Source organism: Cyprinodon tularosa, unplaced genomic scaffold (genome assembly GCF_016077235.1).
Source record: "Cyprinodon tularosa strain WSP-4 unplaced genomic scaffold, ASM1607723v1 ctg332, whole genome shotgun sequence".
NCBI classification, from domain to species: domain Eukaryota; kingdom Metazoa; phylum Chordata; class Actinopteri; order Cyprinodontiformes; family Cyprinodontidae; genus Cyprinodon; species Cyprinodon tularosa.
The window spans coordinates 2,460,575-2,482,286 of NW_024039044.1; the positions used below are offsets into that span (position 1 = coordinate 2,460,575).

The 21,712-nt window shown below is 38.2% G+C and overlaps 1 protein-coding gene across 3 annotated transcripts in view; it reads left to right on the plus strand.

The window, feature by feature from the left end:
- The window catches only part of si:dkey-246g23.2 (solute carrier family 66 member 2), a 58,146-nt gene that overhangs the window by 30,505 nt on the left and 5,929 nt on the right, over positions 1 to 21,712 (plus strand). For all 3 annotated transcript variants that reach the window (XM_038294006.1, XM_038294005.1, XM_038294004.1), the window contains exon 4: positions 8,118 to 8,334. In XM_038294006.1, the coding sequence (XP_038149934.1) occupies positions 8,118 to 8,334 (217 nt within the window). The remainder of the gene's footprint in view (positions 1 to 8,117; positions 8,335 to 21,712) is intronic.

The window sequence follows — 21,712 nt, forward strand, 5'->3', positions numbered from 1 at the left end:
TTTGTTTTGGCAGACATATCCAAACAGGGATGACTGTGGCTGTAATTATAGAGCAACATTGTTGTGTGTTGCTTCCTAATTTCCTTTGTTAATTTATAGCAGACAAAGGATAAAAACAGAGAGAGGCGCTTCCCGACAATCCATACCCGGAGTTACAAAACTGGCAGGCTGGAGAGACTGTTAAAAACTCTTAATAACTAAGAAATCTGAGCCAAACTAAGAGCTGTGTTTTATTTGTTGTTTCTTAATCCTCATATGCAACAAATATAAAATCATGGAAAAGACAAGTGGGAAAAAATACAACTATTTGTGTTGTTATTAATTAATTCAATTATTTATTTACACTATATTGCCAAAAGTATTTGCTCACCCATCCAAATTATTGGAATCAGGTGTTCCAATCACTTCCATGGCCACAGGTGTATAAATTCAAGCACCTAGGCATGCAGACTGTTTTTACAAACATTTGTGAAAGAATGGGTCGCTCTCAGGAGCTCAGTGAATTCCAGCGTGGAACTGTGATAGGATGCCACCTGTGCAACAAATCCAGTCGTGAAATTTCCTCGCTCCTAAATATTCCACAGTCAACTGTCAGCTGTATTATAAGAAAATGGAAGTGTTTGGGAACGACAGCAACTCAGCCACGAAGTGGTAGGCCACGTAAACTGACGGAGCGGGGTCAGCGGATGCTGACGCGCATAGTGCGAAGAGGTCGCCAACTTTCTGCAGAGTCAATCACTACAGACCTCCAAACTTCATGTGGCCTTCAGATTAGCTCAAGAACAGTGCGCAGAGAGCTTCATGGAATGGGTTTCCATGGTCGAGCAGCTGCATCCAAGCCATACATCACCAAGTGCAATGCAAAGCGTCGGATGCGGTGGTGTAAAGCACGCCGCCACTGGACTCTAGAGCAGTGGAGACGCGTTCTCTGGAGTGACGAATCGCGCTTCTCCATCTGGCAATCTGATGGACGGGTCTGGGTTTGGCGGTTGCCAGGAGAACGGTACTTGTCTGACTGCATTGTGCCAAGTGTAAAGTTTGTTGGAGGGGGGATTATGGTGTGGGGTTGTTTTTCAGGAGCTGGGCTTGGCCCCTTAGTTCCAGTGAAAGGAACTCTGAATGCTTCAGCATACCAAGACATTTTGGACAATTCCATGCTCCCAACTTATTGGGAACAGTTTGGAGCTGGCCCCTTCCTCTTCCAACATGACTGTGCACCAGTGCACAAAGCAAGGTCCATAAAGACATGGATGACAGAGTCTGGTGTGGATGAACTTGACTGGCCTGCACAGAGTCCTGACCTCAACCCGATAGAACACCTTTGGGATGAATTAGAGCGGAGACTGAGAGCCAGGCCTTCTCGTCCAACATCAGTGTGCGACCTCACAAATGCGCTTCTGGAAGAATGGTCAAAAATTCCCATAAACACACTCCTAAACCTTGTGGACAGCCTTCCCAGAAGAGTTGAAGCTGTTCTAGCTGCAAAGGGTGGACCGACGTCATATTGAACCCTATGGATTAGGAACGGGATGTCACTTAAGCTCATATGTGAGTCAAGGCAGGTGAGCAAATACTTTTGGCAATATAGTGTATCTATTTTTTCAAATAAAAAAACTATAGTATCTGTTCTGGTTCTTAAAAAAAGAAGAAGAATTTATATATAACATATTCAACCACCCTTCTAGTTCTAAAGGCATTTTACCAACATAATGGAATAAACAGTAAAAATGTAACAATGTCCAAATTGCTACAAGCATCTCCAAGACAGAAATGTTTAGTTAAAGATGGATATAATCTTATTCCTGGCGGCTTTAAACTTTACATGCACAAGTGGACTTTTACAAACAACTACAGGAGCTTGGTTCCAGGTACTTAGAGATTCACTTCCACACAGAAAGCCCATATTGTTATCTTCAGGTAATACAGAGTACATGTCAGATAAAATAATACTACTTATATTTCAGCGATAGTATCTAGGTGTTACTTTATTGAATATCTTGTACCATGGTTGTGCTGTTCTTTTTACATCTCTTTGCAGGTGATGAAAGCAGACTGAAAATGTTTTATCATTATCTCCATTTTATCTCATCTTTCTTTCATCTTTTCTCCTTTTTGTTCTGTTTTTCCTTTCCTCTTCTACTTACATTGCAGTGTCCATATAACCTGTAAACTCCCTGCATAATTATGATAAAGCTATTTATATGCATAAATCAAGCGGAACACTATGGCGATAGCTGTACTGCTCCACTTGTGAAAGTAAAATCTGTTGGGCTCTTTTTCGCATCGAGACAATCATTCGTATTGCCACATCACCAGACAGGACACTGTAAAAATAAAAGAAAAAAATCAGATGGATATAAAAAAAACTCTGCTGCAGTGTGTTCAGTCCTCCTGTTATCTGCTGAAAATTATGTTCTCTCTCTCTCAGTCAAATCTTCTATGAAATGTAATTTATTAAAACACATCTGATTGTTAAAAAATCCTGTCTAACACTTTCCAAGTATAAATGCCTTCTTTATATTTAGAAATGTATGTTGTAAATTTTATCCCATCATATGGATAGATTCAAAGTTTGTTCAATGTACACTAATTTCATCCTAGTTGTAAAAAACCCTGGTCAAGTTTAATTTATTATTCTATTTGGTTAAAAGGCTTTTTTTAAGAAAAGGCCCAGCTGACTGCATTGACTCTGTGTTTGCAGCTCTCACCGGTCCTGACCATGCATGTGGTGACTGTGAAAAATGTTCTTTTGACTTTTGCCGGTCAAATTACAAAACAATAAAATTCGGTTCTGAATTTTAACCCATCCCAGTGTGCAGCTTGTGGTACCGAGGGAGCAATCAGATGCTAAAGGTCTTTCTCAGGAACCCGGAGTGGCAGTCAGTGGAATTTAAACAAGATACTCTCACCCCCAGAACACATACACTCTGCTCTAACCACTAGGCAACACTTCCCCCATTTTATCATCTCTGCCGTTGCTGAAGTTTATAGAGTACATTTTTGACTTCTAAGAGACAACTGTTCACCTTAGTGTATTTATCTGATCTAGACATTCTAGTGAGTATCTTCTGAATCAGTTCAAGCTAGGCAGTAAATCCAAACACTGACACCCAAGGAGCTGGTTTAAAGGCCTGTTTTTGCTTGTCCCTGTGCCACTTTAAATTCTGTCTGTCTGCAAGTATTGAACTGAACGTGAAACAGAGAGACTACAAAAAGCAACTTTCACACATCTAAAAACAAAACAAAAAAGCTAACAGAGGTGTTGTGTTTCTTTCAGGTACTGACTGTGTTGAGTCAGCATATATCTCTAAGCTCCTAGGCTGTCACTGTCAATCTCCATCTCTCCATCAGACCCTGCTCTCTTCCTTCTTACTTTCTTCACGGCATGATGAGTCATGCTTTTCAATGACTCATAACCTTTCTCCTTCCCTTTATTTGAACCTCACGTTTTCCATTTCTAGTCATCTCTTATTTCTACAGCTTGTTAGATTCTAACAGTGCTGACTTAAGGTCTAGACATTTCTACTCACTACTGAAACAGCAAAAGCTATTACAGCTCCAGACTTCCAGCAAATTGGACTTGCACAAATTCAATAACTTATCCCAGCTGGGTAACTTCCTAAACTAACTGTGTATTCAGGTATTGAATTCCTCCAGGCAGCTTCAATGGCTGCTTTAGTAATTGAATTGTTTGATTTAAAATGAGGTCCATGTAAACTGAGACCGCCTCCCTGTCGTCTCTGTGCCCCGAGTAAAAATGCTCATTGCAAAGAAAGAAAGAAGGCAATTTTGGAAAAGCCATGTGTGTCATTTCTCAAGCCACAAAAATATATAAATGCAAATTGTGAATGACCATTAGAAAGACGGAAACTGGTCGATGGAGGGCATGAGTGGGGGAGAGTAGCGCCAGGGATGCATGGCATGAATGATGCAAAGCTTTCTCTCTTCCATTATAGTCTTCCGGTCATTTTAATTATGCAGGTAAACATGCAAGGCAGAATGAGTGAGAGCTGAAACAGGATGAAACACAAAGAGAGCCTGAGGATAAAATGAAGGGATGATGGCGGCTCATGTAGGAAAATAGATCGGACAGAAGTGAGAGAACAAGGGAAGAGTGTTTCAAGGATCTCAGTGCGTTTTTGAAGGTGTCTGCTGGTAATGTTTGCAAATTGATGAGAGGAGTAAGCTAAGGCAAACCTGAAAGATGAAATTGTGGGAAAAAAAAGTTCCTGCTCTGAAAGTTTTTTAAATATTTTTTCAGAACACCTCTTCTGTCTGTGCAGCTGCTGCTGTCAGCAGGTTAATTCTTCACCACCTCAGCATCGTTCCAGTAGAAATGAATGAGCTTTTATCTGTCTGGTAAATAAAAGGCCCTTCTGGTTCTTCACCCACCCCCCACCCCTCTCTCTGCCTACTGCCAGTGCATGCATTGACTCAACTCCGATTGTAATTTGAAGTAGAGAGCCTTCAGAATAGAAGGGGAGTTCGTAAATGGCTTGTAAGAAGTCCACAGTCTTTAGCTCTTTAGTTTCAGCTCGTTTCATTATTTGTGTGAGTGCATGCATGTGTGTGTGTGTCAGGTGATAGGGATGTGTGTGTTGTTCGACCTTTTCTTCCTCAGATCATGTTCATCTTGTCAGCTGTGGGCAATGTGTCTTTTGCAGGTGATAAATCCATTAATCACATTGGCTGTTTGTTGTAAACACGCTGCTCTGCACTCGATGCAAGGTGTCTCACTCGGTGGGTCCCAGGTTGAAACCACAGCTGCAGCTCACTGGAGTGGAACAGGAAAGGCTTCAGCATGTTAACATTTTATTTTGGGGGAAAACATTGTAAGGTTGATATGATCGATGGATAAAAGGTTCTTCTTGGCTCAGAGGAACTGAGTTTTTTTTTTTTTTTTTTTTTTCATCTTAATGCTCCTGAAAGGACGGAGGCTCAGAGGGAGCCGAGTTTTCTCATCGCTGCTCCAAAATTGTGGAATGAACTCCTCCTCCTCAATGGACAATCCTCCAAAAACTATTCATTTTTACAACTAATAAAACCTATTATTATCATCCTTACATTTATTTTATATAATTTGGTTTTCTTGGTATGTACAGCACTTTGTGGCAGCTGTGGTTGATTTAAAAGGCTTTGTAAATAAAGTTGAGTTAATGTGACTAACCTTGTTAAATAAATCTTCAGATGCAAAAATAAAACAGGGCTGAGGTACAGGTTCAGTCTGGCATTCAGAGTATTTAGACACATCATATCTACCTAACTAGTTTGCTGACAAAGTGTTACCCTTCATGTAAACTGTTTTTATGGTTGTGGACTCTTTTAGCTATAAATCTCCCTGCCACAAAACAAAAATACTTCAAGAATTGTTTTAAGAGCCTATCAAGCAAATTATTTTTTTGACATGGTCTCCAAATTCAACTGAATCTTCCATGACATGAAGAATCTGCAGCTAACATCCTGGTGTCCGAAACCACAGCGAGCCTTCAGGGTCTGGTGTTAATTCCCTATTTCATATACAATTAAAGGAGGGGATGAAGCCGATGCATGTTGTACAAAACACCACAATAAACTCAGCGGTTAGTGGTTGGAGCACCACTACAGTAAATGCTGTATTGGTCTAAGTTCAGTTCTTTCCATACTGGAGTTGTGTCCCCTGATCCTGTAGGCAGTCACATCTTTTCAGCTCACTGAAGCTGGCTGGATGATTGCAAACATGAACAAGTAATCCTTCTGTGCTACTGGGAGCTAACACAATAACAGGCAATAGAAAGGTTACCCTGCAGTAGTTGTGCTGGACCTGTGTGTTCATTTTAAAAGCAGCCAGAGAAGCAAACCTGTCAGGGTCAAGAGCAGTGCATCAATAAACAGCACCACAGTTAGAATACACTTAATAAAACACACCAGAGGGAGGTTACAGGTTCAGGGTAAGTTTGGGGGATAAAGGTTCACTGTTGCATAATGGAAGCAGTTGTTAGACGTGACTTTTTCTGTTACTTTTCAGTCTTAATATAAGTTGAATGTATCTTTCAATGAAATCCATCCATCTATGTAACAGCAGACACAGCCAGAGACCAGAACTGTTGAACTCTCCCTTAATAAGTTCTGATGGAGGATTAACACATCAGATAATAAAAATCTTGCTACAACAGCATTACCAAAATGGCAAATAATGTGCTTTATGACACTTTTATATTTCCAAGAAATCAAAACATGAAATGTTTTGTTATGATTATTTTTTTCTACTGAAATAAAGCACACTTTCTCCTACTTATTCTAACCCTATTGTTATAGCCTTAATGTTTATGCTAAAACTCACACATAATCATTAACAGTTGGTGAAAAAAAATGCTGATTGCATTAATAAAAGCATGACGTTGTGTTCTTCCAGGCATTAAAATAACAGCTGCATGTGGAGCAGTCAGGTGCTTTGCAGCATTCATAGTCATGCTAGAGTCGCCACTCTAACTAATGTGCTCTTATTTAGCCATTAAATCCTTTTAGCTGATGTCAGTTGGTTTTCACAGCTCAGTGGTCGTACCCAGTCTGTCGGAGACGTTCAGTCATCTCACGCTGGGGTCCATCGATGAAATAGCTGTTGGCTGATAGAAATTTTAATGCGATAGATGTGTGATGTTTTTGTGACATCTTCTCTTCTCGGGTTTTCCTACCATCTTAAAGGAATAGTACACCCAAAACATGATTAGCCTTCATTTTCTACTCACCCCCATGCTGAACAACACTCTGGAGTACTTTTTTGATATCTCAAATGCATCTGGAGATCTGGGAGGCTTCTTGCTGTTTGCTGACATTCAAATAATGGAGGTCCATGGCGCCCGAGACAGAAAGGTCCACAAAGGTCCACAAAAACGTGTCAATATTCCTCCATACTGCTCGTCCAATGTAATCCAAGTGTCCTGAGTGGGTAGCATCCAGAATTTACTCGAAACGAAGTCATTTAGAACGTTTTAGATTCTAAACAGTAGTGTATAGGATTTCCTAATAGCGCCCCCATGCGCGCTCACGATTCTACGGAAGCCGGCAGACCAAACCGGAAGAAAGTGCGCATTCAGCGTCTGCTCTGCCGATAATGCAAGCGTAGAAGAAGAAATGTGCTGTTTACCTATGCAAAGAAAGAAACAACGAAAGAAAAATGTCTGAGGACTTCAGTGATGAGGAAGAGCATGAGTTCTTTGCCGAGCTGAATGCGCTGGTTTGGTCTGCCGGCTTCCGTAGAATCGTGAGCGCGCATGGGGGCGCTATTAGGAAATCCTATACACTACTGTTTAGGCTCTAAAACGTTCTAAATGACTTCGTTTCGAGTAAATTCTGGATGCTACCCACTCAGGACACTTGGATTACATTGGACGAGCAGTATGGAGGAATATTGACACGTTTTTGTGGACTTTTATGGACCTTTCTGTCTCGGGCGCCATAGACCTCCATTATTTGAATGTCAGCAGACAGCAAGAAGCCTCCCAGATCTCCAGATGCATTTGAGATATCAAAAAAGTACTCCAGAGTGTTGTTCAGCATGGGGGTGAGTAGAAAATGAAGGCTAATCATGTTTTGGGTGTACTATTCCTTTAATGCTTAACAGGACAACTACTGGGGCCAAGTCTTTTCATATGTACTGAGCGTTATTTTGTGAGCTTTATCTGAAGGCACCTCTCTGGTTTGGTATATGTGTTACTGGATCAGTAAATCAATTTAAACCTGAGGTATATTAAATAAATCCTGGACCTTCCTAAGGCCATCTAACTATCATAGAATAGAAATGTAACAGCTTTTCATTGCTGTATTTATCTTAGTTTCATTCGCTAATGCATTTAAACGGAAATGATTGAGGAGTGCTCGCTCTGCATCATTGTATTGCATCCATAAACAGTCCCAATACTATTTGGGTGCTTCAGTTTCTTCACATTATAAACATAATAGTCCCACAGCTCAGTCTGTGTTGCCATCAGGCTCTGCTGTTTGATGTCTATGCACTGAAAATCTTTTCAGCTTTTTCCATCTCCTCCTCTTGTCATACATTTCCATTTAGCTCGGCCTCTCAGTGATAGAGATAAATTGCTTTGATTGGAAACATAATTTTTTTTCTTCCCTCTCTCCAGATTTAAACCTTCACTACTTTTGGAGTTGGAGTGCTTTTGAGGACTACCTCCTATTCTGCTTCGGTTTTACTGTGGTGTCTGCTGTGACCACTCTGCTGCTGCTAGACTCCGTCATGTTTGTCGAGGCTCTGGGCTCCCTGGCTGTGATGTTTGAGGCAATGCTGGGCGTCCCACAGCTGCTGCAGAACTTCCAAAACCGTTCCACCAAAGGAATGAGGTACAACGCAATCTGACTCACTGTCTGGGGCAAATAAGCCTAGCTACACGTAAAATAATTAGTCACGTTAAGAACTTTTATTAGTACATTGCACACAAAATGATATTCCTGTTAACTAATTTTAGTTTATAGAAAATTAAAATCCCAAAAATCGGTTTCTCAGAAAATAAGAATATACATCAGACCAATCAAAGAGGATTTTGATCCAGAAATGTGGACCCACTAAACCTGAGGAATAAATTAATGCTTTGCAATCAGGCAGGCAAAAAAAGTTTGCATTTAGGATGCCAGTAGTGGTAACAGCTGATCTGATGTGATGTAAATGTTATCTATGCGAGAAGCTGTTTCAAAAATGTATTTAGATCTCCTTTTTAGTGCTGTTACTACTAGAAACCCTTTCAAGCACATTTTATCCATAAATTTATTATTTAGAGTTTTGTTGTTTCCATCAAGCTCTTCTTATGGTGTGTTTTTCAAACCCCTACCCACGTCACACTGCCCTGCAGGTATTTTTATTGTCTCTCTGCTTTAACACAGCTGATCCAGATGAATGAAGTGCTGCAAAGTCTGTTAATCAGCTCTTAGGAAGCTGTGATCCATCTAAAACATGCAGGGCACTGGTCTAATGTGATAATAATTGTAAAACACTAATAAAAAGACAAGACCTGGCATGAAGGATATCAGCCAGTGATTCTACTGAGATGTTTAGAAAGGCCTGGTTGCATTAATAGCAACCAACAGCTGGCCACCATTGCTAGGTCTGGTTTCTCTTCGCTTCCCATTCACAGTAGTTGCACAGAAGAATTTTTTAACAATAATTCTAAAATCCCATCCCCATTCATTATAAGTGAAAACCACTCTGGGTCTGGGCAAATTAGCTCACGGCTGTTAAACATAATAAACAACGTTATAATGCTTTGCCTAACGGTACTTTCAGAAATAAAATAATTTAGTGAAGTTATCCATTGGTCAGAGACATCACAGCCAGCACTATAAAGTAATAATGGCTGCCGTCCCAGATGGCACTGTATATTGATCGGTCCATAATGTGAACATGTTGCTTATGATGATGCTTCCTTTTGTTTGTCACTCTAAAATTACAGCTACTCAGCATATCTTTTCAACTTTCCAGCTTACTCATCAACACATCTATTTTTGTCTCAGCTAAACTGAAATGGGATTAGAGAAAGGAGGGGAGAACATTTGGCAAAGGTCACCAGGCCAAAGCCCCCCGGTCCTCGCAGGTTTTCTTAGTAACATGGGAAAATGTGAACCATTATAAGTAGTGTTGCACAGATACCGATACCAGTATCGGATGGGGCCCCGATACTGCCCTATAATGGTGGTATCGGTATCGGCGAGTACCAACAAATAGGGCACCGATACCATTTTGAGAGCCATAAGTTTATTCAACTATTGTCACCCACTCCTGGTAGGCAATAAAAAGTTCTACTGGATTCACTTTGTATTAGATTTTTTCCTGCTTCACAAAGGTAGGCAGCAGCTTGACAAAGCCATGATGGCAATTATTTTACATTATTATGGTATCGGCCGATACTGCACAGCCAGGTATCGGGTATTGATATTGGGGCCAAAAAATGGCATCAACGCAATACTAATTATAAGTATATTGAATGAGACCCCCGGTTATTTTACTCCTTAGCCCAGCTTTGTCTGTATTGACAATTTTTATGGTTTGGTATGGCCTAACAAAAGGAAGAGCAATAATCAAATCCCTTTTCTTGGAAATGTTTTGATTCAGTACTCTCTACACAACCACTGTCATTTAGTAACTTACCCTTATTGTGCACCCCTCATCACCACAGCTATTTCTTCCACTCCACTTTCCTGTTGATTACTGCAATCTGTTCATTCTTTTTGAGCTTTTTTATACAGAAAGTAAACCTTTAAAGTATTTGAGATCCCCTTTTGATGTGAACTTCTTAGATAAAGTACCTCAATGATAATATTGTACCTGTGTAGTTTATCTTAATGGGATTTGACTTTTTCAGATTGGTTTATGTATACATAAAAAACTGACACTTTATTTCCACAAAAGGACAGCAAAATCTATAAAGAAAATCAATTCAACATTTAGAGGTGATTCCTGTAACATTCATTTAATCCCTTCAAATGGAACCTCCCCATGAGGTAAAGAGAGACCACAGTGGGAAGAGCCTCTGCTGTTACAGCCATGTCAGAATGTGGAAAGGTCGGTCCAGCTCTCGCGTAGATGACTGTGAGGTTAATTTAGTCCCTAATGAGACAGAACATCATGCTAATTATCACCATTATTTCCTCATTATGCTGCTCCTCCATTGTCAGCAGAAACCGATGCTTACTTATTGTGTGTGTTTGCGAGCAGACAGTTTCATGCTCTGCTGGTTTAACATCTGAAGAAATCCAGCTGTGATTAGAAAGTTCCGATCTTTCTTTCTACCAAACAGCTGCATTGTGTCAGCTCAAGAATAGAGGTTTTTTTATTAGTTAACTGTGATAAAGTGAGAAAAGTGAATTTTTAAATAAACTTTCAGGGTTTGACTTTACATTTAGATATTTTTCTCAGATTATACTCTTTGTCTATTAAATAAAACAATACAACTTTATTTGTAAAGCAGTTATATTCAGAATCAGTCTTTTACACACACACACACACTCTGCAAAAAAACAGTAATTGAATCAAGTTGATCCAACATCATTGATTAAGTTTGTAAATTAAAAATTTAAATAAATTAGGTTGAGATAAAATGATTTGTTTACTTGTTACCATTTGTAGCAATTCAATAAGTCAAGCTGCATTTTTTTGCACAAGGAATTGACATAATAATAATAATGATATAATGTGGAATAAGCAATTCTGAGATGTTTAGGAAGATTTATTATTTATCTATTAATTCATTTATGTCATTATATTACAAATGTTTGTCTTTTTTCTTATTTCAAATATAAAACAAAGAAGAAAAAAACAGAACAAATCAGGAAAAAGAAAAGACCTTATAGTACCCGTCCCATTTCAAAAATTCTCAAACTCCTAAAAATAATATATAACAATTTCCTGTCTTATATATTTATGAATGTTTTGTCATATTTTCTGTTATGACGTATTTTTTTTGTACTGTTCCTTTAATTTACGAACACTTCTAAAATACTTGTAAGAGAATAGCGTGAAGAGCATGTGAATGATTTAATGTCTACCTAAAATAAAGCATAAAAGATAACATGCAAAATGTTCAAAAACAATAAAATCAAATAAGCAGTTGAAGCAACTAAACAGTTAAAAGCAATAAGAACAGCCAACGCCTTAAAATTAAAAGCATAAGAGAAAAAACTTTTTAGGAGATGATTTCCGACAGGAGTGAGTTTGAGTGGAAAATGAGTATTTGACTATACAATATTTCACAGCTCTTGAAAGAAATCTGTTTTCAAGTCTGTGGTTTTGATTTGAATAATTTTCCTGATGGAAGTGGAATAAACAGTTTGTGGCCTGATGGTCACTCAGTAGTAGTAATATGTTTGCCCCTTTTCTGAACCCAGGCAGCACAAACCGTCTAGATCCAAAATCCACTCTGCTGTTTTCACCACTGCCAAGTATTTCCCCTCCGGTGCTGTGGACCTCTACAACCACACAGACCCTGAGACACAGCATGCTTTCTGTTCACACCCTGTAGACGACTATGATCAGTTAGGTAAAATCCAGTGGCTTCCTAAGAAAGAAGATCCGTTGTTGGACTTTATTCACCTGGTGTCAGGAATGAAAATGCCAAGGAACTATAAACTGTGTACATAAAAATGTATGCAGAGGAGCTTTTTGGGTTTTCATATAGACCACCAATGAAGGAAATCTTAATCAAACGCCTACTGTTATGTTTAAAAAATCCCTGCCTAAATGCCCATATTTTTAGATTTTATACAAAAAAAAAAAAAGAAATACTGGAGTTAGGCCGAGTGGCTCATGAATTCTTTCAAAACTACCCATCCGCTCATGGCTTTATTACATCCTGAGTTGACGTGATGTTCTTGAGGTCAGCCAGTCCTCTGAACCTTTTCCAGTTGATGCAGCTACTTGATCCTAATTGGTGATGCTACAGTGTGATATATATGCTAAAAAGAGAAGCAGTGTGAGAAGATCTATTATTTACAATGTTGACTAAAATGACGAAAATGACAAAAGTTACTAAAATATAACTAAGACTAAAATTTATTTTCATCATTGTGACTAAGACTAAATAAAAAAAAAGCCTCCTCTAGATACATGTGTGTTTTAAGAGTTCATTTTAAAGGTCTCATATTTGTCTTTAAAGGTTTAGACGGTCTTTCCTGGTCTTACCCCTTAGAGCTGGATCAGGTCAGCTGATTAGCTGCTCCTGGAGGTGTTGAGATCTAAGATGCTCAGAGGGGACAAAACCTTTAGTGCCCCAGAATATGTGATAATCTCTGTTTCATTTTAGACGTGTTCTTTAACATTCTGCTTTTAAAAACTATAAAAAAGCATTTTTTAGTTCTTTAATTTTGCCTCTAGGTTATTGTTTTAACTCTGGCTTTTATTGTTCCATTGATTCTGTTGATGTTCTTAGTATTATTTCCTTGTTTTATCTTTATTTTTACATGTGCAGCACTCTGATGCAGCTTTGGTTGTTTTAAAATGCTATATAGGTAAAATGAAGTGAAATACCTGGCGTTTCTTCTGAACGTTTCTTTCTGTGAAGATTTTTTTCTGCTGTTTTAGTCATAGTGAGGCTTCTGGTAAAATGATAAACATGTTTGGTTCAGCGCATCATTATCTGATTCTGTTCATCCCCGCCTGTATGATTTTTCTGCACATACTGTCTTCATTTCTTTTACATCCTGCGGTCATGTTTAGGTCGCCCCCTCATGGTTTTCTCAGAATGAAACTCCTGCACACATTATTCACAGAAGAAAGATGTGAGGCGTTAGCCTAAGAGCTGACTTTCTGTTCTCTCAGTAATTTAACAAACTGAACATGTCCTCAGGGTGTGCAGATGAGCTTCCACTTCTGATGAGTGCCGGTTGAGTACAGAGTGAATATCCCGGCAAGATTAAACACGCAATAACACTATATTAGGTCATCTGCATGACAGATGCCAGGACTCAGATCATCGTTTCTTAGTTTTACATACATGAAAACAGCCATTAATCAAAGAACACGCAAATGTTCTTTGAGGTCAAACAGATTTAATTTAACTTTTATTACACAATATTGCCTGATGGCTCCTTTTAAAAGCCTGTCAGTTTTTAACCTTATTCTTTTTCTAATCTTTGAGTGATTTTAGATGATTATCCGAAAGACTTTTAATTCCCCATATATGGACATTCAACAACATTTTCTATGGTCTTTTCTTCCTAATAAAAAACATCTTCTCCAGTCAAAATCCTGCCCATTTTCACAGTAAAACATATCATACCCAGCTTTCCCAGGGAAGTTGTATGCTGCGCAAAAGCTGAGACAAGGTCTAGTCAGCTATGTCCATTTACACATAGTTTGATTACCAAAGCCTTGCTGCTATTGACTTTTTTATAAATGCACTTAGATTCGCAGTCATCTCACCACTCGTGGGAAATCAAGGAAGGAGCAGAGAGGTGATACAAAGCTGTAAGCATAGAGGTGAGACAGGATGAATTAAAGGAAAACATGACTTTGAAAAGGATGTATAGATTTAGAACGTATAGGTTTATGAAATGTATTTTCAGTAACTGCAAATATTTGCGAAATTTTTTACATGCATTTTTCATTTGTTCTATGTTAAAGTTCCCAAAAAAAGATGGCTTTAGCAAAGACTAATTAACATCAAGATTTAGAGTCAAAAACTGCTTACTGCTACTCTAATTAAGACTATAAAAGGAATAAGCTCCTTTGTTTTGAGTTAGCTGTTCACAAGTGGCATCGGGAAATGTGCAAGCAATCAAAAACTGTTAATCTGCATAAAGTTGGACGAGTTAACAAAGGAATCTCAGAGGGATTAAATGCTTATTTAAGTACAGTCTGTTAATTCTCCCCACAAATGGTTTCTGAAATGGCTGAAATGGCTAACAGCCCCACAAAGGAATTACTTTTCCCTCAACAGAGGGCTAAAAGCTTAAAGTCATGTTTGAAGATGGTTAGAAACTCCTGTTAGTTAGTCATATTCAAGTTAAGCAATTCGTGGCAGGAAGCCGCATTTCTGGTGCAAACAGCATCTATGCCAATATAATGTTTCATAAATTAAAGAAAAAAAAACAGCAGGAGGAAGAATGCAACCGTAAGCCTGTTAGAGCCTTGAAAAATACAATTAGAGGTTAAATCAGCCATAACCGTTTCTATCAGTGTTGACATCAAGGTCACCATCCAAGCATGTTGGATGAGGAAAATTTTTCCTCATTTTAAAAAAACTAAATGCAGCATCAAAATGAAGATCTAAAAAAAAATCATTGTTAATGAATAAGTCAAATAGATGGTTAAAAGCATTTAAATGGGCTTTATGTTTCAGTTTTAATATAAGTTTATATATTTTATATATATTCTTTCTTGTAGTGGATGCTGTCAATCCTTTATAAGAGGAAACATTTATCAGTATGGAATTATCTGTGAAACCAAATATGTATTTTTACAATCGTAAAGTGTGGCCTTTTTTTTTTTAAGCAGGCATTACTCATTTAGAGGGGGTATGTGTCTAGTTTTTGTCTTCTCGTTTGTCTGTTCGGTTTCCAAACCAGTCCCCCTCCTGCAGCTCTGCACCAACATGGCTGACTTCCATGTCAGTGGCAGAATGAAGGTCATGAGCCATACCTGTCTGTTAGGGACATTGACTCTAATGCATGCTGACAAATAAAGACTTGCTGCCTCTCTATGTTCAGCCTTCATTGCTATCCAACACATTCTGACATGAATGCACAGCATTTTTCCTGTTGTGCTCCATATTCATCTTTACATCCATCTTTGTTCTAGTGTCAGCCGCTGTCTACTCACACCTTCAGAGCCGACAGGTCCAGCCTAGTTTCCAGGTCAAAGTAACACCCTTCAGGCGGTAATGGTGATCCAGTTTCCATGTTCCTGCAGCCATTAGCCAGAGGCCAGTTCAGCCAGTACTTTTTACCTTCTGAGTGTTGGCCCTTGGGGATATGATCCAGGCACTCTGCTCACCTTGCAGTTTTTGTGACACCTGAACCAAAGCTGTGTCTCAGAATGGACTTCTTTCCAGTTAATGGTAGTCTGCATTGTTGTTTTTAGATTTTTGTAATGAATAAAGCTCTTAAATTAATGTACATGTCTTTCTGCATAAACAATGAATGGTTAAAGGGGCTAAGGTGCATTAAAACATCACATAAAGTGGGACTAAAACTGAAGATTTTCTGTTGTTATGATTTGATACTTCATTTTATGTATTTTTCATGAGCCTCATTCCCACAAGGCATTTTGGCTTCAGCAGATAGCTGCTGTGTCTTAATTAATCCTGTGAATAAAAAAAAAAAAAAAAAAAAAAACTCCATTAACAAATATTTGCCCGAACAGAATATTTCTCAAAACCTTAAACTTCTAGGATTAGTTGAACCAAACAAATTGCTTCATCTAATTCACATGCAGCTCTTTCTGTTTCTCCAACACTTTTCAATGAAACTGATCATAGACTCAGAGAGAAAAAAAAAAATGGGGCACTTCATTATTTTGTTCTGTCCTTGGAAAACTTGACTTCCTATGTTCCCCAGGCTCATTGAAACATTTAATCAAATTCTACTTGGTTGCATTCTTCATTAGTTTAATCTGAGAGCTAACTTCTACTGAAAACTGGTCACGTTATGAACTTAAATGGTGTCTTTAAACTTAACTAAATGTTTTACATTAATAATTGATATTAAAAATATTTTAGGAGAAAACTGGCTTCAGTGTTCTACATCAGGATACCTTAATACATTAATTGGTTCAGGTTCAAGCATAGAATCTAATGATTTATGCAGTATAATGATGCATAAATCATGATGATAATGATGATCAGATTAATGTAAGGCTGTAACTTGCAGTGTGATTCTAATCTGATCCAACTGCTATGTATCAATGGTGATTAAATCATGTTTATTTTTTGCTTCAATTAGAAATGTGTTCTGGTAACCATTGATTTTTTTTTCTGAACTTCCGCATATTTAAATGTATCAGCAGGTTCTGATACAGTAAGGTAAAAAGCAGCCTCATAGTTCATAGCTCATAAAAACATAAAAGTAGGAATTGCAAAAACATCCATTGTTCTCCAAAAAACACATAGTCATGTTTTCTTAGTGGAAACATGACTATTGGCCAAGATTTTTTGTTCAGCTCATCGTCATCCAGCATTCAATTCAAATCAAAAGTCAAGGTCATGGCGAACTTGCTCTGGATCTCATGACAAAGCTGAAGCAGGATTGTGTAAAGCCCACAGCAGACTGGCTACACATGTCCCACCAGTTTCTTAGTAAATCCACTAATGTAGCAGTGGAGAACAGCCCAGTTGCCCAGTCTGGCTGTACAACTCTCGGTACAGCTGTTTTTGCCTCCGTTATTTAGACTTACTATATTTTTTCTTCATTTTTTTTCTGCACCTGCTTTCTACAAACTCTTTTATTGTTTTTATTTTTATGTGTCGGCGCAAACTGATCACTGCAGCCCTGCATCGGAGTTCAGGGGGGTGGAAGTGTTGGTGGCTGATTCTATTTCCCTCTAAACTACCAAGGATAAAAATCAAAATGAAAGGAAATCTTCAGATAGTATTCTCTGATTAACAGCATGTAATATGTAGGGTCTTTTCTTTTGCTTAATAATCCTTTAATCACATAACTTTATTTTATTAAAAGGTTTCTCCACACTTGGTCTGTTTCTTCTACACCTGTTCAAGGTTATGCTTAACTAAAAATCCTCTCCTTCTGTGATCATCGTGATTATTACTGTAGATTATTATTGGGCGTCATGTCATTTTTCAGTTCTGATATGATACAGATCCTGACCCGATACAATAACTGTAGAAATCATATGAACTTTTTTTACTTATTTTGTATTAGTGAAATCGTAGAAAAGACCTGATCACGTAAAATTACTCAAATAAAGAGCAATAGTTAAAAACAATAGAAAAAATAACAGCAGAACATTTTATTGATAACTATTGGGTTACATACATTTTAAGTGGAAGCAGATAGAGACAGAGTTTTTATGTAAGTCATCATTTTCCCTTATATGTTTTTTGGCTGATGTTAGATTGGTTTCCATTATCTAAATCTGATCAGGACATACCTATTATATATTAATTAAACACTTTTTATAAAACCTTTACATGAACATTACATAAAGCAACCAGTGCTCGTTTTATTTCTTGAAGTATAGTAAAACTAGATTTCCAATTACCCGGTTTATCAAATATTAAATATTTGTTTATGCTTACAGATCTTTCTGCCACCAACAAACCTTCATAAATTTGTTGTTTACATGCATTACATTCAATGATAAACTGTATTTAAAATAACCTAAGGCTTATTTTGTTTAAGCCCCTGTTCTCCTTTCCTTCATTTGTGATGTAGAATCCATCTTTCCTCTGTCAGGTTGGGAACTTTTGGCTGTGTGCGATCGATCAACATGCATAATTCATAGTTAGAGGGTTAAGAGCAGCTCTGCTTCTCTCTTACTGGGGCCCTTTGATTTTCATCTCTCTATCTGCCCCCCCTGAGGGAGAACTGCAGCCCTGCTGCAAAATGGCTTCACACACAGCTCTGATGTGTGGGCATTCATTCGTGTGCTCTCATAGAGCAGCCAGCGTGGGCAAACTTCACCCCAACATATAGATGTTTGGGTAGGAAGGTACTAAAGCTCTTCATAACATAACCAAACTGTGATGTTTATGGTGCTTTATGTCAGTAGGACTTAAAAAGGAGAGTCTAATCCATCCTCTGGAGACCCTTTAGGTCCCACATGCAACCAAAACTCTGCTATAGAATCAATTTTTGAATGTTGGTGAATTTATCATCCTGGCAGTTGTAGATAATGAACTAGATCTCCCCAGAATTACCTCAAAACAATCGACAAAACATGTTTGGAATTAAAAAGCGGAAGGTTTCTGATTCCAGTTCTCCTCTTGTGTTTTGATATTGTTAAAATTTGATAGACTTCAACTTCACATCAACGTCAACTTGAATCATCAGGCAGATTAATTAATGTCCAAGTGTCTGTGCAACCAAGCATCCATCTGTGTTTGCTTGACCGTACATAGGCCGAGCAGACAAGGAGAGCATATTTGTTGGTAAAAATGGTAGGTGAACTCCCTCTCAGGGTAAAATGGAGACACTATGTTCCTTTAGCTCCTTTGAGGAGAGCCCAAGATGTCTTCGCCATCCATGCTTTGCCATCTTTTCATCAATTCTAACTGGTTACTTTTTTTCTGCTCAAATTTTTTTAATCAAAAGTGATTTAATAGACATAACAATGCAGCTATACTGTGAAATTAATATTGAGCTCTTCTCCCACAGGTGAACGTTTAGTTGGGGGATAGTATGATGCACAGAAAGATATAGTTACGTTTATCACCACAACTTTCTGATACACATAGTATTTTTCTAAGCCAAAATTTTCTATAGTGGAGCATTAACCTGCAGAACACCATCTTCCAGGTGTTTGCTGTGTCTGCTACATGACCTGTGGTCAATTCTTATTGCTTTTTGTCAAAAATAGTTTTTTACTATTCCTCCTTGAAGGTACAGGGCTACCAGCTGTCCTTCGGACAGTTTCTTCCTCTTTAGGTTATTGGTTGGACTGGATTTCCTTCTACTTCCGTCACAGTTAAGTGGGGTAAAATTTACCTTTCAGAGTTGTATTTTTAGAAACTCTAGGTCAATCAAAGGTCAATTCCCTCCCACTACTACCAGAGTTATGAACCTCTTCATGTGTGTTTTTCATATAAATGTCCAATGAAATCTGCTGGGGTTTAGTTGGAATGGGAAAAAAAATGTGAAAAACTTTAAGGAAACTTTATCTGTCCTCTTTAGTTATACCTTCTTTGATAAATCAGCCCCCTGCTGTGATTAAGATCTAGATGATATTGGTCATTTATACGCATCAGTATTACATTAACTGGAAATCTGGTATCCTGGTATCTGGTATAAGACAAGGAAATAAAATCCAGTTGAGTATTGCTTCACAATTTGGTTGGAAAACAAATCAGCACTTAAACCTGAATCAAAGCCGACCATGATTATATAAGAAACCAGTGCAGAGGCACGTGCAGTGCCTTAGTTGAACGGAGACATTCTGTATCAGAGGATTTATTCTTACCATTGCTTCTTTTGTTGTCACCATCAGAGCTGCCTGTTCACTGTCTGGCTGCCAGTGTTTGCAGATAGTGTTCAGCATGCAGCAGCAGACAGATGGGTCTATCCACCTCTACCACAATGGAGGCTGTACTTGGTGTGATATTTAAAGTCCATGACAGGAATGTTGTTCTATCTTGCTTTTTTTCTGACATCTCAGGCTCCTCGCATACAGTACTAACTCTGAATAATATTTTATTTGACAGAGATATCATTTTCATGTGACTTGTAATGAATCAGTATGTATCATGTAAAGCAATATCTGAGATCTAGAAACATAGTGGCAAATTTTAGTATTTCATCACATAAAAGACTTTGGTCATCTGTGTTTACTTAAAGATAAATTGTTTAATATATTTACCTTGAAAAATGAGTCCCTCCTAATCCCTACAGCCTGTCTGTTGTCTTTTGCTTTCCCTCATAGGCTTTAATAAATCATTCTTACACAGTTTCTTGAATCGAGAAAGTCTAACAAACTGATATATGTTTAAATAGTCATTGAAGAACAGTTTTCAAAGATTAAAATGAAAAACTATATTTGGATAAAACAGGCATGAAACACAGAAGTCTTAAAATAATCAACATAATCCGGAATCTGGTAAACCCATCTAGTTTTGAGTTTTTTAAATCAAACAACTGCTGCTTCCTAAAACAAACAATTAACATTAAAAATCAAGAGAATCAGACCAGTTCTGACTGATCCATTATCTTTCTTATGTAATACAAACTCTCTTTAAGAAGTTGACCATGTGTCTGCCCTAACTTTATACACCAATTTGTTGAATAAGCTGGTAAACTAAATATTATTTATTATCCAATGCAAAGGTTTTCCTGCCAACATGCATGTAGTGAAACATTTCTGACACTGGAGATTCAAGGTGCTGCTTACAGTCTGCAATTCCAACTGCATCCAGACCTCCATGCACACAGAAGTCACCATCTGCAGTTAGACCTGCTGTGCTCTCCATTGTCTGATTACCCAGCAGCAGTTCATGAGATTTGTTTCTCAAACGTCTCTGAATTGATCATCTTTCTACCGAACTGAATTGCTGTCTATCTCTGATCATTTTTCTGTAACTTCTGTCCTTCCATCCCCGTTGTCCTATGCTGTGCTGTTTATAAATCCATGCACATTTTCACCCTTTTCTCTTTTATCTCTGGCCTTTTTAAGCTCAGGCCAGCATGATCAATAAAGAACAAGTACAGGCTGAACCTGGCTGACTTTTTATCTGGCTGTTCCTCCTGCCTGGGGGCTTTGGTGGGAACATGAAGTAAAAGATGTGAATTCCTGGACTGTTTCAGTTCCTCCTGCCTGGGGGCTTTGGTGGGAACATGAAGTAAAAGATGTGAATTCCTGGACTGTTTCAGGAATTTACAGAACCTGGATTTGCTGGTTACTGTCTGCAGAAGATTCAGTGAGCTTTCTGAATCGATGCAGTTATCAGCTCTTCTCCCATTGTTCAGTCAGAGCTTTGTTTGTCATTCATGAAGTGTGAACAGAGCAACCAGCCTGTGCAAAGTATGTTTAGCATGTGGCTTTATGTAAGACTAGCATAGCAAACACATGGCTGATGCTTGTACCTGTCTGCAATACTGAATGACCTTAAACCTGTGCATTGGCTCAATTCCTCTGCTGAAGATGACCCTCCATTACTCCCCAACTTCCCTGTTAATGATTCAGCGTAATTAATGGTGTTTACTGTCTCCTGAGCAAAGACATTAGCATAAAGAGCGAGCAGAGATTTCATGAGGGTAAAGGGAGGATGAGGATGGGAGGTAAGGTTAGATGTGGCCAGGAACACATGCAGAAAGAATAAGAACAAGAGGCTGAAGAGAGAACAAGCTTTTATAGACTGTATAACAGCAGAAAGAACCTTCTTTAAAGATAGACCAACAGGGTTGTAGACACTTTCTATCGAATAATTCAACTTGCAAAAGATTTTGCTGCATTTTCTTACCTCCATCTTTCTGATCTATTTGCATTTCTTCTCAAATTTATGCTTCCTTTACTCCAAGCTAACTTCTTATCTGATAACTGCTAACCTAAAATAATGACAAAACCATT